Source organism: Stegastes partitus, unplaced genomic scaffold (assembly GCF_000690725.1).
Source record: "Stegastes partitus isolate 25-593 unplaced genomic scaffold, Stegastes_partitus-1.0.2 Scaffold37, whole genome shotgun sequence".
Taxonomy (NCBI): Eukaryota; Metazoa; Chordata; class Actinopteri; family Pomacentridae; genus Stegastes; species Stegastes partitus.
The window spans coordinates 350,641-363,783 of NW_007577768.1; the positions used below are offsets into that span (position 1 = coordinate 350,641).

The window sequence follows — 13,143 nt, forward strand, 5'->3', positions numbered from 1 at the left end:
CCCACCTGTGGCCAAAAAAATACCAAAGAAAATATTATGCAAAACTTACCACTGTTTTGAAGATAGTTCCCAATTCTTCAATGAGTTTTCTATGGACGTGGAATACAAAATGCAGCCCAGACTCCAACACTCAGACAGAACCAAACGTGTCAAACACTCCTGAAATTTCACCGTCCTAATTGCCAATTAATCCAAGATGGCCGCCTGATTGTGTCAGGTGGGTCATACCATCCAAAATCTGAGCATTTGGGCTCGACCATCTCTGATTTACCTGAAGTTGTTAGGAAATTAAATATGTGTGTTTATGGATATATCAGTTAAATTTTTCACTTTATGTATCAAATTATTATTAGATTTATTTTCTTATTTTTCTAAATTGTCACCAGAGACACTTTCAGCACTTTTTTTTTTTTCATCTATTGAAATTAGAGGCTATGTTTGAACAACAATATCTCAGGAACTATTACTGATTAAAGCTTGTCATTTTCACAGTTATTTCCCATTATACTATTGATTTAGAACCTGCAATATTCGACAAGCAGATCAACTAGTCTCTTGATTATGGGTGAATTGACATATGGAACAAAAAAAATTAACCTATGAAAGGGTCCATCTTTGAGCTCACATTCACAAAAAATAGATAATGCAGAACCTATTTTCTGAACCATGTGAGGTTGCATGTCAGAGTAATAAAAACAAAACATACAGATAACATTTTAATATGGAACACATGGTCACAAAAATGAAAATAGTTATTTTCGTTGAACTTCCTTTACTGATTGGGCAGGTATGGCAAGTTGTAACGCAAAAACAAAAATATTGCTAGATAAAATGGCTCTCCAAGCCTAACTAAGAAAGGAATTTTTTTAATACAGCCATAGAATATTGTCTTTAGTAAGTCTGGATGTCACATACCTAAAGATCTGCTTTTTAATGACGGCTTCAATTATTTTTCGTATTTCAGAGATTTTTCATTTATTTGTCCAATATGGAAGATTCTGAAACCCATATGGAAGGTGTATAATTTCCATTATTTAGATGAATTACATTTCTGACCTATTTAATGTGATTGTCCAAAGTGTCATATTTCATGGGTCATTTCCAGTTGTCGTGTTTAGTTACTTTCAAAACTAGCTAAAAGTCTCCCCTACGTAGCTCACAATTTTTTATTTGATTTTTTTGTTTGTTGCTGCTAGATAGAAAGGTCATTGTTAATTAAAAAATGTACAAACTTTGATTTTGTCTAATTTATCCATTCTCGTTAACATGGGGGGATAAGCATGTTTTTTTCAACTCACAGCAACACTACATCATTAAACAACCAAGTACGCACTACATTGGAAAATGATAACGGGCAGGTTGAATGGGGTCATAGACCAGAAATCACAAGTGAGTATCCGGTCACACGTATGTCATGCATACAGTTAATGATCTTGTTGATGCCGCTTCAGGAATGTTGTCCCACTCTTCCTGAAGGGTTAGGGTTAGGTTAGGGTTGGTGAAGTTGGTGGACATTTTCAGGGACAGGACCAGGTGGTCGGCACGTCCATCCAGAGCATCATGTGACAGACTGTTTGTCACATTGTGCTGTCTAAAACTATTCCTTAGACGACAAATGGTGGCGTTTAAGTGAAACACCAGCATCCAGCCTGCCTCTAGTCCGTTCTGATCTTTCCATTGTCTTCTGTGGCACTGTCTAATTTTATTAAAGCTGCATTTTAAGGTGGACTTTTATAACCACTGGTCAAAAGAGTGTCTTTGTTCTGGTCACACTATGTGATAATTGTCTTTTAATCCACACCTGACCAAGGATGAACTCAGTGTTTGAGAATTTTTAACAGTTGCTCAATAACTTAAAGGGAACTAGGAACTGAAAATGTATTTGAGTCATCATGCCAGTGGAACTGTTTCATCATTTTTCCAATCTGAATGCAGGTGAAGAGAAGGCATTTAAAAACAAATAACACTCATTACACATTGCACAGAAACCTACATCAAACCTCTGGAAAGTGAACACATCATGTAGTTCTTTTACGTTCTATCCCTGATTCTTTTCTTCCATCTTGATTTCTCAAACATCATGTAAACTACGCTGAAGAAACACGACACATGCATAAGAGGTTGGATTTTATTTAGTCCACTTTTAAAATTTACATTTTCTGTTGAGATTCATTAAAAAAGATAAAGCATCATCAGCTTTGCAGTCCGTATCACAAAGAAACTGCAATTAGGAAAGAGTGAAGTAGAGTGAAGATGACTTAGTAGGCACATTTTTTTTAAAAGATACATGTTAATCTAATTGATGGCAAAATATGTACAGCGATGATTTTTTTTTATCTTGTGGTAGCACATGCTTGGGATTTCTGAGGGAGAGTCAGCAGGTTAGTAAAAGCACAGATCTATGCAGACAAAGACTTTTTAACTGTCTAAAAAAGATGCATCAAGTTGACTACATGAGGCAGTCAATTACCCAAAACTGTATGCCAGTTCAATTTAAAATAAATTAAACCTAAGAGGAGAGAGAAATGAGGAAGGGAAAGGAGAAATGAACCTGTGAAACTAATTGACCAGTGCTCGTCAAACTAAGCATTTAAACAGACTCTAGCAAATGTTCCTCCATATGAATCAAGAATACTGAGCTAAAAATGGACATGACATCCACCTGATGAAATAACTTGAGAAATAAATTAGAAATGGAAAGTTGTATTAGTATGCATTTATAAAGAGTACCTGATTTTCTCTCTCTCTAGCCTAAGTTTGATACCTTTGCATAACTTATAGAAAACCTGTCACGTTCGTTTAAAAACTCACAGTAATTCATTCATTAATCACAAGTCCTGATACCATCTAATACAGGTACAGGATTCTACCCTGCAGAATCCGTATACCATCGAGTCAAACACGTTGGATATTCCATACAAATAAAGGACACTTCCTGTTTATATACATAACACTTTTGTACAGTCTTTGCACTTCCATTATAACAGATTGAAGCATCTCCACTTACAAAATAAATGGAAATCAAATCATGTTCAGTGGATTAAACCTTGAGTGAATCCGAAGCTTGAATTTAGCACTTGGTTACATTAAAAATGAACAAGTTCAACTGCCTTTGTTTTGAAAGAAAAACTAACATGTCTGTGAAATTCTGTTGTACTGGGTTTCGGGTTTAAAGTTTGCGTTAGACACAGATCAGGGGTCAGTTTAAGCCACCCACCGTAACTTGAGGAAGAAGTAACCTGTGAACTGTGTCCAACGAAACTTCACCCTGCTCCAGCAGCAGAAACTGAGCTGTTAACCGGCTATGCTAACTAGTAATGTCGCATTGACCAGGTACTGTGATCATGTTATCAAGTGATTTCACTTACACTCCAAAACAACATCAAACAGCATTACAATTTAAGGAAATGTTAACTCTGGATCAGCCCACAGGCTGTTGAAAGGTGAACAAAAAAACTATAATCCTTTTAGGAGGCAGTGAATGTTCAAAGTTCATGAGTCTGCTTAAGTCAAACCCCAAAGACTAGTCCAGTCATTCCACCTGCTTTCATACTGCATACAGCTTATTCCTGGCCCACACCTCTTCCTACTACTGTACACACAGTGCTCTCCTAGGCCTGACAGCAGTGTAAACTAAAGACAGTTGAGTGGCTCCACTGGCTCTTAGACACTAAGGATCTTGTGAGGTGGAACGTGATAGTTGGACCGTCCCAAAACACAAACCAGAACCTACACTGGTGTAAAAGGTCTGGTAGTTTGGGGGTTTGGAGGGTGGGTTGAAGCTTGGGACAACAGGGTCACTTGGGTCCTTTGGTGGGAGTATCTGTCTCTGTGGATTGGCGGCCGTCGCTCCAGGCCTCCCGGGTGCTCTTAAGGGCCTGTGTCCGTTGCTGGTCCACAACCACATAGTCTACACGCTCATCTGATGCCGTAATGCCAGTTCCATTGCTTTTCATCTAAAAAAAAAAGACAAAGGTGGTCTTCAAATGCTTTGAAACGGCCTTTAACTGAGGAAAAAGTGGTTCAGAATGTTGTTACACCCTTACCTTTCTAGGTGGGGTAGATTTACCGGATTCAAGGTCCAAATCCAGGTACTCCACCTGCTTGTCTCCCTTCGGCTTCACCATGGGGCTACTCCCACCATCCGCAGTCATGGGCGCAGCATGCTTCATGATCTGCGTAAGCCGGAAAAAGACGCTTTAGTTGATGGCAGAGTCGCAGTGACACACAACTCATATTCAAATACACTAACGTGTTGTCACAAAAACCAAAATTTCTTTGCAAACATTGCAATAGATCTGATTTACCATAAAAATAGTAGTTTCACAAAGCATGTCCTGTAAACCCACGATCAGCACCATCTTTAGAGAGTGTTCTTTACTGGTAGAGTTCATGGATTGGAAATTTAACGGATGGCTGCGACTGACAGTTTAAGCAAAATTCACATGTACAGTTTTCAACAAAATTCACAGTCCGTGTAAACTGGTTGTCAAAAGTGAATTATATTAGCACTATTTAGATGAAGTTGATTATTGTTTCATTTTAAGATCCATTGTTTTAGTGCCCATCTTTTCATCTAGTTAGGCCCTTTATTGACAGTCACTATACTGGCAAGATTCACTCAAGTGTGAATGCACTACTTTGCTAATACAGCCAACAAAAGTGGGCACCAAACCAACATGTTGCTACAAAGATGTCTCTCAACAATAATTTTCATTAGATTTTTTTTTAACAGGCTTTTGGTACTTTGGTTCAGACTTCACAGATTAATGTTTAGTTTGTTTTGAGTCTACAATGCTTTCTATACGTTTGTATTAAATAAAGCAGTGGCTCAGAGACAGCTTTGTGATTTACTCTTTTTGTCAGGAAGATTAAATATCCAATCAAAGATCAACATAAAGACCATTTGTGTTGTTAGAAAAAAGTAAACTTTGGTATTGTGACAACAGTATGGTACATGTTGGGCCTATAAGTGTTAATTGTGAACTACAAGTAGTGTGAAGTTATTAGAACTACAATGGTGGCTAGGACTAAGGCATACTATCTGTGAGGAAAGTGATGGTATGTCACATCTAAGGATCACTGCAACCCGTGCATCCAGCTTGTAGGTGGTATTGGGTACTGATTTTAACACAACAAAAACTGTTTTATGTACTTTCTGATCTAATGATAGCACCTGAAAACAGCAACCGCTGGTGTTCTGACAGGGCAGGCCATGCATATCTAACCTGGCAACCCTGCTCACCTCCTCTATGGTGTCAAGTTCCTCCACCTCCCTCTTTACAGGGGTGATGGGGACTGTGCAGTAGAAGGACTCCTCTCTACACAGAGTGAGAAGGAAGTAGTTGCAAAGGAAAAACAAGAGAACAGCAGATGAACAAAATGCAAGAAAAGGGAGATGGATGAAGCCAGAGCCTGACCAAGCCAGAGAAATGAGAAACTTGGGAGAAAGAAATTAACATGTGTGATGAAAGAACAGGAAGTCAGCAGATGATATGAAAGCAAATGTTAGGGGAAAAAGTAAACAAACTGTTAACGGCAAGAAAAATAAGAAAATCGTGAATCCAATACCAAACTGTGGAAAGTACCCCTGTGGATAGAAATAGTATCCCTCAATATCTCTGTCTGATAAATCCAGTGTTATTCTCCAGAAAGGAGAATGCTGTATAAGTCAGTAGTGCCTGTTTGAGCAGTCGTTTCTGAATGACTAAAGGACATCTTAACCTGATTTCATTAAACCCAAGGCTCAATGAAAAGAACACGACACCTGAAAATCAAAAGAAGAAAAACAGAGAATAAAGAAAGGCGAGCAGCAGGACAAGAGGAAACTGCAAAGAAAAGAGTTGAAGTGGCGAGGAGTCCATCTGCAGCAACCAGTAACTTGTGCACACTAACGTATGGCTTAAGAAGAACAGCATGGACGGGAAATGGGATTTCTTAATAGTTTCTGTAAACAGTTACAGCTTAACATTCCAACTGTTGAGCATGGTGTTCAATCCTAAAAAAAAAAAAAAAACTTAGCCTGCCTCATACTAAATCTTCTGCTCTATTTATGATGCATATGTTGTGAAAACTGTTTCTTCAGATTTCATTTAAATGAGATGAAATAGATTAATGGAACCACAAAAAAACACAAAATAACAATTAAAATTTAATTACACGTTTATCACAATGTGTTGTGTAGCTTTGATTAACTGAGATTTGAAAAGTAGTGAAGAAAGTAATTGTGCAACTTTTTTTTTGTTTTTTTTTAAATCAGAGGATAGTTGTGTGTTACATACTGGTTCATCTGTGGGCATATTAGAGACCATCGCTACATAATTCTCAGCAGAATCCTCGGAGTCAGTGCTGGAGGCCGTGCTATGCACTGACGGGGGTCTCGTTGGCATTGGGAACCTAGAGAGACTGAGCAGCATTCACAATGTTTACACACTGACTTCCAACAAATTGCAGTCTCTGGTGAGCACAAAACATAATACAGACATAACAGCGACAGCTATAAACCACTGCAGCCAGAAGAGTCCCTGCAGCGCTAAAGCACAGAAATAGACCTCATCTCAGATAAGCCAACAAGCTGCCTTCAGTATGAGGCAGATCCCAGACCTGCTTGCATGAGCAGTGCTACTTTGGTCACGCAGTGACTACAGTAATGCATGAAGTGTTAGTTCCTACTGCTTCAGTTAATTGTATCCACTACAAAAAGGTCATGTTTGCACCAAAGTCCCCTTTCCTAGCAAAAAAAATAAAAAATACTCAACTGTATTTCGTTTAACAAGCAGATGGGACAGAGCACAACATTTCCACAACAGCATGAGCTGCATGATATGTGGGGCAGTAATTTTTTTTTTCTCTAAAACTTCTCAATAAGTAATAATCCAGAGCATTACACCACAATCTAAAAATAAAAGTAAGGTTCACAGGAAAGCAGAGTAGTGTTAACATGACCTTGGTTGTTAGCAAAATGTAGAAATATGAAAAATGCTGCAGAACATTTTAGATACTTACTCCCGAGCAAACGACCGCGTAACCGGTGAGCGTACAGGTGTACAGGGCTCCTCCCATTCTGGCAATGGTTTGATCTCCAGTGGAGCGGGTTTTCCTGAAGCAAGGTACACATACCAGTCAGTCACTGCTTAAGAAACACGCCTAGACTACACCTATGTAAGGCTGTCAAAAGCAGAAAAATGTTTTATATTGCAGAGATTATTGATCTATGTGTTCGTAATCTAGTGTATTCATTTTGGGTTTTATATCACAAGGCCATGAATAGAACAAATAATGATGACAGTACAAAAAAATGATACATGTACTGGTGCTTCTTTTGGATATTTAGAAAAACCTGGATTTAAAAATTATTAATATTACAAAATACAGGTCAAATGCTGTACTTTGTATTTATCAATCAATAAATACATATTATTCAGCAGTTCATTTGTATCCTCTGTTAATGCTTCCCTTCAACTTTTATTATAAGAACTTTTAAGTCCTTATCCCAAATGAAACATACTGAATGGTGACTAACTGCAGCGGAATACATCAACTGCTGGATTTGTGGGGATCTATATTAAGCATGATCAATCATCTTTTACAAAATGTTTAGAATTATTTCTATGAAAAACCATAAAAACTGGCTAAATAGTAGTCCTATGTTCTATGCGAACCTGTGGGGAACGTAAGTCTGATATGGCCTCTAACTATATACAGTATGGTCACCGTGGAGGGATCATTACACGCAGCTTCCGTTAAGGGAAGCAGGAATACATACTTTAAGCAGAGGGCAGCCACTATATATGTGCACCGACAGGAGAGCGGATACGCTTGTTTATGTGAGGTTCTCTTTTATTAGATGATATCAATGTTCAATTTCCTACTGAAGAGCCATCTCCTACTTTCCTGAGCTTTGTGAGCGTTTTAGTGACAATAACCCTGTTGTGGCTGCTACATCTTAATGTAGGTTTTGGAAGCACAATATGCTGAACTGGAAACACAAAGAGAAATGTTTGGGAAAAAGAAATGTTAGTGAGGTATTTGGTTGACTGGATGTAAGAAATCACATTAGGGTGTGGGGATATTTTAGGTAAGGTGGTAGTAACGGTTTATTTTGATAGGCATGTTATGACTGTTCATGAGCTTCAAAACTGTAAGTGCAATCCTCCATGCATGAAGTGCCCAGTCATCCATCTCCTGCTGGGATTTAAAATGATTAGACTGGATTAATGCAGCGGCTCTGACATCCATTTCATATTTTTAGAACCCACATCCCTGAGAAACAAGAGAAATCCCTCAGTAGATTACTTACAACATGCAAAGAATCAAAATTAAGTAGTGTGCAGAGGTCAAAGAATGGCAAGTATTCAGATACACAATAGCAGTTCGGTGTGGTGTACCTACCCTTGCGTCGCCTCGGGAATTCACCTACGGTTTGAGAGTCGGTTCGCTCTAAACAGACACCTTTTGCTCTTATTATTTTAGGACTCTGACCTGATTGGTGAAAGAAGACTTTGCTTATTATAAATTTCTTTTAGTGATCACAACAGTTAAGCCCTACTGTAACAATTGCTCTGCCATGCAAAGCAAAAGACGAGACTTTGCTGAACAGCAAAACTACACCCTCACGTACACCCAATCACCTTTATTTGTGCAGCACACTTTATGAGAATGATTGTCATGACAACAGCAGACCCATACTGCCCAACATGCACCTCACTCCATGCACCACGGCTTCCCACACAAAGACTGACATCACAGCTGTGCATGCATGATGAGCTGTGTATAAGCACTCAGAGTACACTGAGAAATCATGTTGAGAAGCGCACATATCAATCTACAGAACACAGTTAACTTGTTGATGACACACATTGCCTCGTTCATATTAACATAGTGATGACAACATTTTTTGCTGCAGTGCCGGCAAGAGCAACAAACCTAAATGTACCACAATTCCAAGCTGAGAAACTTTATTTCAATTGAATCACCTTTTGTGTAAGTAAAATGATGCTGGCCTTGAATACACATGTCAAAGACTTCACAACATGCAGCTGAGATATCCAGAGCAGAAAGAAAAGGACACAGAAGATGAATATAGCTGGTAGAGATTCATTTTAGTCCAGAGAACAGAAGAATATTGCATGGCTCATGGTAAAAAAAAAAAAAAAGAATAACAGTCAGGGGAAACTCGGAATAATGTGATATTCAACTTATTTATAAAAATGAATTCACTCATACTCTCTATTTTTAAAAAGTAAATTTCAAAGAATCACCATCTCATATAGCAATGCTGCTGAATAGCAATATCGCTCACTAATGTTTACTCTACTTCAGATTCACTCTGAATATTAAGCTTAAGATATTCAGGGACATCAGCCAAAAAGATTTTTGTCCATATTCTGAATTCACTATGCTTCATACTGGTCTGTGTGCCATTTCTAATACAAAATGCAACTGCAAAAAGATCCAAGTAGCTCAAATCCAACATCCAAGTGGAGTAAATTTTGTGCCAGGAGCAGTGGGATGGAGGGTTAAAGCTACACTATGATAAGATATTTTTTTGCAGCACTTTTCAAATCATGAAATCACTGTTTTACATTAAATAAAAAATATCTCATGGAAATGGCATCAGGAGACAAAGACAACTGGTTTTAGTAAACTAAAAGAGAATCCTGATAGACGGTCAAATTAGATGCTGTGATAAATAGTGCTGCAAATACATGAATGGATGAATTGCTAGACAATATCAGTGAGAGAAAGAAAGTCATAGATCGCAAAAAAAGAAAAAAAAATGTCAGGACCAAAAGAAAAAAAAGTCCAACTTTTCTTATGAAATGTAGAAAAACAAGCTTTTATCCAATGAATAAGAGTGACAGACTTGAAATAGAGCGCATCCCCCCAGATTTTGTACCAATAATTACATTTTCTAAAAGGTAGAATTTTTAAAAATACAAGAGCATTGGGCATACATAGTTGTGCTAAATGTGCATTCTCAGATGTTGGTGTGGACTTTGCCCAATACATTTATTACCACAAACTATTTAACATTCCTCCAGTGTAAATCCAAGTTTCATGAACGCTGGAGATACTGAGTTATGGCTATTTTTGTCGAATACAATACTGTGCTTAGAGGGGTTGGACTGTAGTTCAGTAGCCAGATGATTTGGAGTAATAATATTATTTTCTAACTTTTACTCATAACAGTCCAGCAATGACCCACGCCAAATTTGGTGTCAATTGGTTCAAAGGTCACGTGAAAGGGAGAACTCCCAAGTGGGAAATGTGAAACTGCCCTATTTTCTACAGTCACAATAACAGTTTTGGCTTTTGGTTTGTGTATGTGATGATTCCCTGTCATTCTTCAACTCTCTTTCTGCGCATTATGCAGTCTTTCAGTCTGCCCAAATTGAAAATCCCCTTGCTAGGTCTTTAATCAAAGGGCTCCATTCAGATGAAGGGAACAAAGGGGATGGAGGTGACCACTCCGGGCTTCGTCGCTCCATGGCACAGGGACCAAAACAGTCGACAGAGTCTCACAGGAGCTCGAGGCAAACATGCTTTTGACAAGGAGCTAACTGTGTTGGATGTCAGACGATGTAGAAGGCAGTAAACTAATTCATCACGAGGTAAAATAAGCTGGTCAAGGACAGGCGCGGAGGAAGATGGTGGTATTTAATATACCAGACAAACCAAGGGAGACAAACTGAGACAAGCATTCTTCCACATTAATAATGACAACTAAAGTACGATGAAAAATGGCACCGCTTTCGAAATGAAATTTTGTACAGATGGCTTTATGACCATGAGCCAGCACTGTGGGAAAAGCAGCTCAGTGTGAGACAAAGCATGGTCAGTCGTTGCATTAGTGAGCATACTGAAGAAAGTTAAGTGCAACAATAAACTCCAGCACATATCAACCCCCGAAGCAAGAACTTGACAAACATACTGAACAGTTGCGAACCAAGTCACAGCTACACATGCACAGACATCTACTGTCCTCTCACCTTTGCGATCAGGTTTTAGATTTCGGTCCACAGGTGGGGGTTGGCAGTCACTGAGCAGTGGCCTGCGAGGAGGGGTCTTTGGGCTTGAGCGAAATCCCATGTGGGCAGGTGGGGGAACCTGTTTTCCAAGGGAGGAGAACTCAGTGCTTGGGGTCATGGGCACATAGTTGGGTTCGTGCATTGGCTCTGACAAACTGCCTGAGTGATGATGTGATGGGGAGTTGGCACTCATTGGTACGTAGTTCTGGTCGACCTCTTCTGTTGACTGACTACCCAACGGCATCATTCCTTTGTTTTTCTGACAAGGCATACAAAGGTAATCTTAATTAAAGACACAGTAGGTACAAGACCGCCTTTAAACTCGCAACACAGGAGAACAGAATTAATCTTCACTGGCATCTTTACGAAATGGTTGCTGGCCAACACTTAACACAAAAAACACTGGGCAGGTATCTGTATACACATAGCTTTTTCTTTCTGGATGTTGTTTTTTGGCAAAAACACAGAGGAAATCCTGAAAGCCAATGATAACACCAAGATGAACTACCAAATACAAACTAAAACATCCAGATAGGCAGTTGTTGATATGAGCCAGGATACATTACACATGACTGTGAATGTCAGCAGGTAACAAGGGCTAGCACTGAGGCAGCAGCCCGACTAGCCCTAATGTTGAAAAGTGAATAATAAAATGAAGTAAAGATGCATCAGTCTCTTTGCTGTCACCAACTATGTAGCCACTGTTTAAAATGACAACTAAAAGAGTGTGAAATATTGTGGTCATTTAAAAACTTCAGCATGTTACAAATAGTGTGTGACTGCTAACTGTCAATGTGAAAAATGACTCAGAAACTTTGGATGCAGCAGGCTTGTTTCTGTGCAATATCCTCCTGGAACCATTAAAGAAAAGTAGAATACCCTTATATATAAAGATGACTTTCCCTGCTCTCCTTGAAATATTTTTTAACCGTACTCCATGCTAACACAATTCATTTCCAGTGAGCACTTAGTGTTGTAGGTATATTTAGAGCTACAGTTGGAGCTTTACTGTGAGACACTAGGTATTTTTTTGCTAATTTGGATTTATTTGAAAAACTCTGTTTTTAATATTAATGACATTTGTAAAAGCATCACCATCATAATACAAAACATTTCCCTGACAATGCTGTCAGCCACTACTTAAAAGCACCTCAGCGTTCTTCAGTATTATCATACACTAGTGACCTTTGAAACAACACTTACAAAGTAGCTGTTCATGCTTTCATTGAAGTCGAACGAGCAGCTTTTGTCAGAAGGGAATGATCTAGGAATGTCATAGCAGTCCTGGGATCCAAAATCTGCAAAAAACAAACACATAATTGCAACACACAAATACTGTAGCTGTACTAAGATAACCCTACATTATTTTTATTTCTGCAAATTATTATCCATAAATGATGTGCACAGCACATTGTTGTACTTTTCACTTCCCTTTACATTTCTCATTTAAGGTCCATTTGTGCTATAGCACAATCCAAGTAATACTCACAGTAGAGGCCTTAATAAAATATTTGTTTTCATGACTGTGCAGATTTATTTATTCAGTAGCACAGTACTCAGCAGGTCTATGTAGGTGCTCTACTGAGTAGCATATAATTACTGTTTTTTGTATTGTCATTAAGTAATGATGCAGTTGCTAATGCATTTCACTTACGACCACAAAAACCACAACCGTGCAAGGAAAAGCTTAGAAGACAAATGAGAGTGTCAGCTGGGGAAGCCTAAGTAGGGAGGGGGGAAATATAATGAGGTATGGCATTTCTGTAAAATACTGTGACTACATTCAAATAAACACATACACTTCAAATAGGTCAGATGAAACCCATTTTTCATAGCACATATCATTCACCTGAGCCAAGTTATTTTTGTTCAGTGGTTCTGTATAGTGTCTCTGTATTTTGTTTTCCCCTACATCTCTAGACCCACTGACCTGCTCTGCCAACAAGATACAAAGCAAACTTTTCCCATCCTCTTGTAGGGCTAAATATTACCCAAGTCACCAAATATATTCAATTTAAATATATACAAATGATCACGTGAACCTGGGATGATTTCTATTTTCACAATGTTTGCTTGTTTGACAGCTTTCACAAGTGGACAGCACAGGTAAGAC

The 13,143-nt window shown here is 38.5% G+C and overlaps 1 protein-coding gene across 4 annotated transcripts in view; it reads right to left on the minus strand.

The window, feature by feature from the left end:
- Nucleotides 1–2,113: 2,113 nt before the first annotated feature.
- gab1 (GRB2-associated binding protein 1) overlaps nt 2,114–13,143 on the minus strand; it is a 53,104-nt gene continuing 42,074 nt past the window's right edge. For 2 of the 4 annotated variants that reach the window (XM_008302611.1, XM_008302622.1), the window contains 7 exons: nt 12,234–12,328; nt 10,992–11,289; nt 8,392–8,481; nt 7,006–7,099; nt 6,282–6,405; nt 4,047–4,175; nt 2,114–3,956 (listed from right to left, as the gene is read on the minus strand). In XM_008302611.1, the coding sequence (XP_008300833.1) occupies nt 3,798–3,956; nt 4,047–4,175; nt 6,282–6,405; nt 7,006–7,099; nt 8,392–8,481; nt 10,992–11,289; nt 12,234–12,328 (989 nt within the window). In that variant the 3' untranslated portion in view covers nt 2,114–3,797. Of the gene's footprint in view, nt 3,957–4,046; nt 4,176–5,245; nt 5,322–6,281; nt 6,406–7,005; nt 7,100–8,391; nt 8,482–10,991; nt 11,290–12,233; nt 12,329–13,143 lie in introns of all 4 variants that reach the window. The other 2 variants (XM_008302614.1, XM_008302630.1) reach the window with 2 other exon arrangements.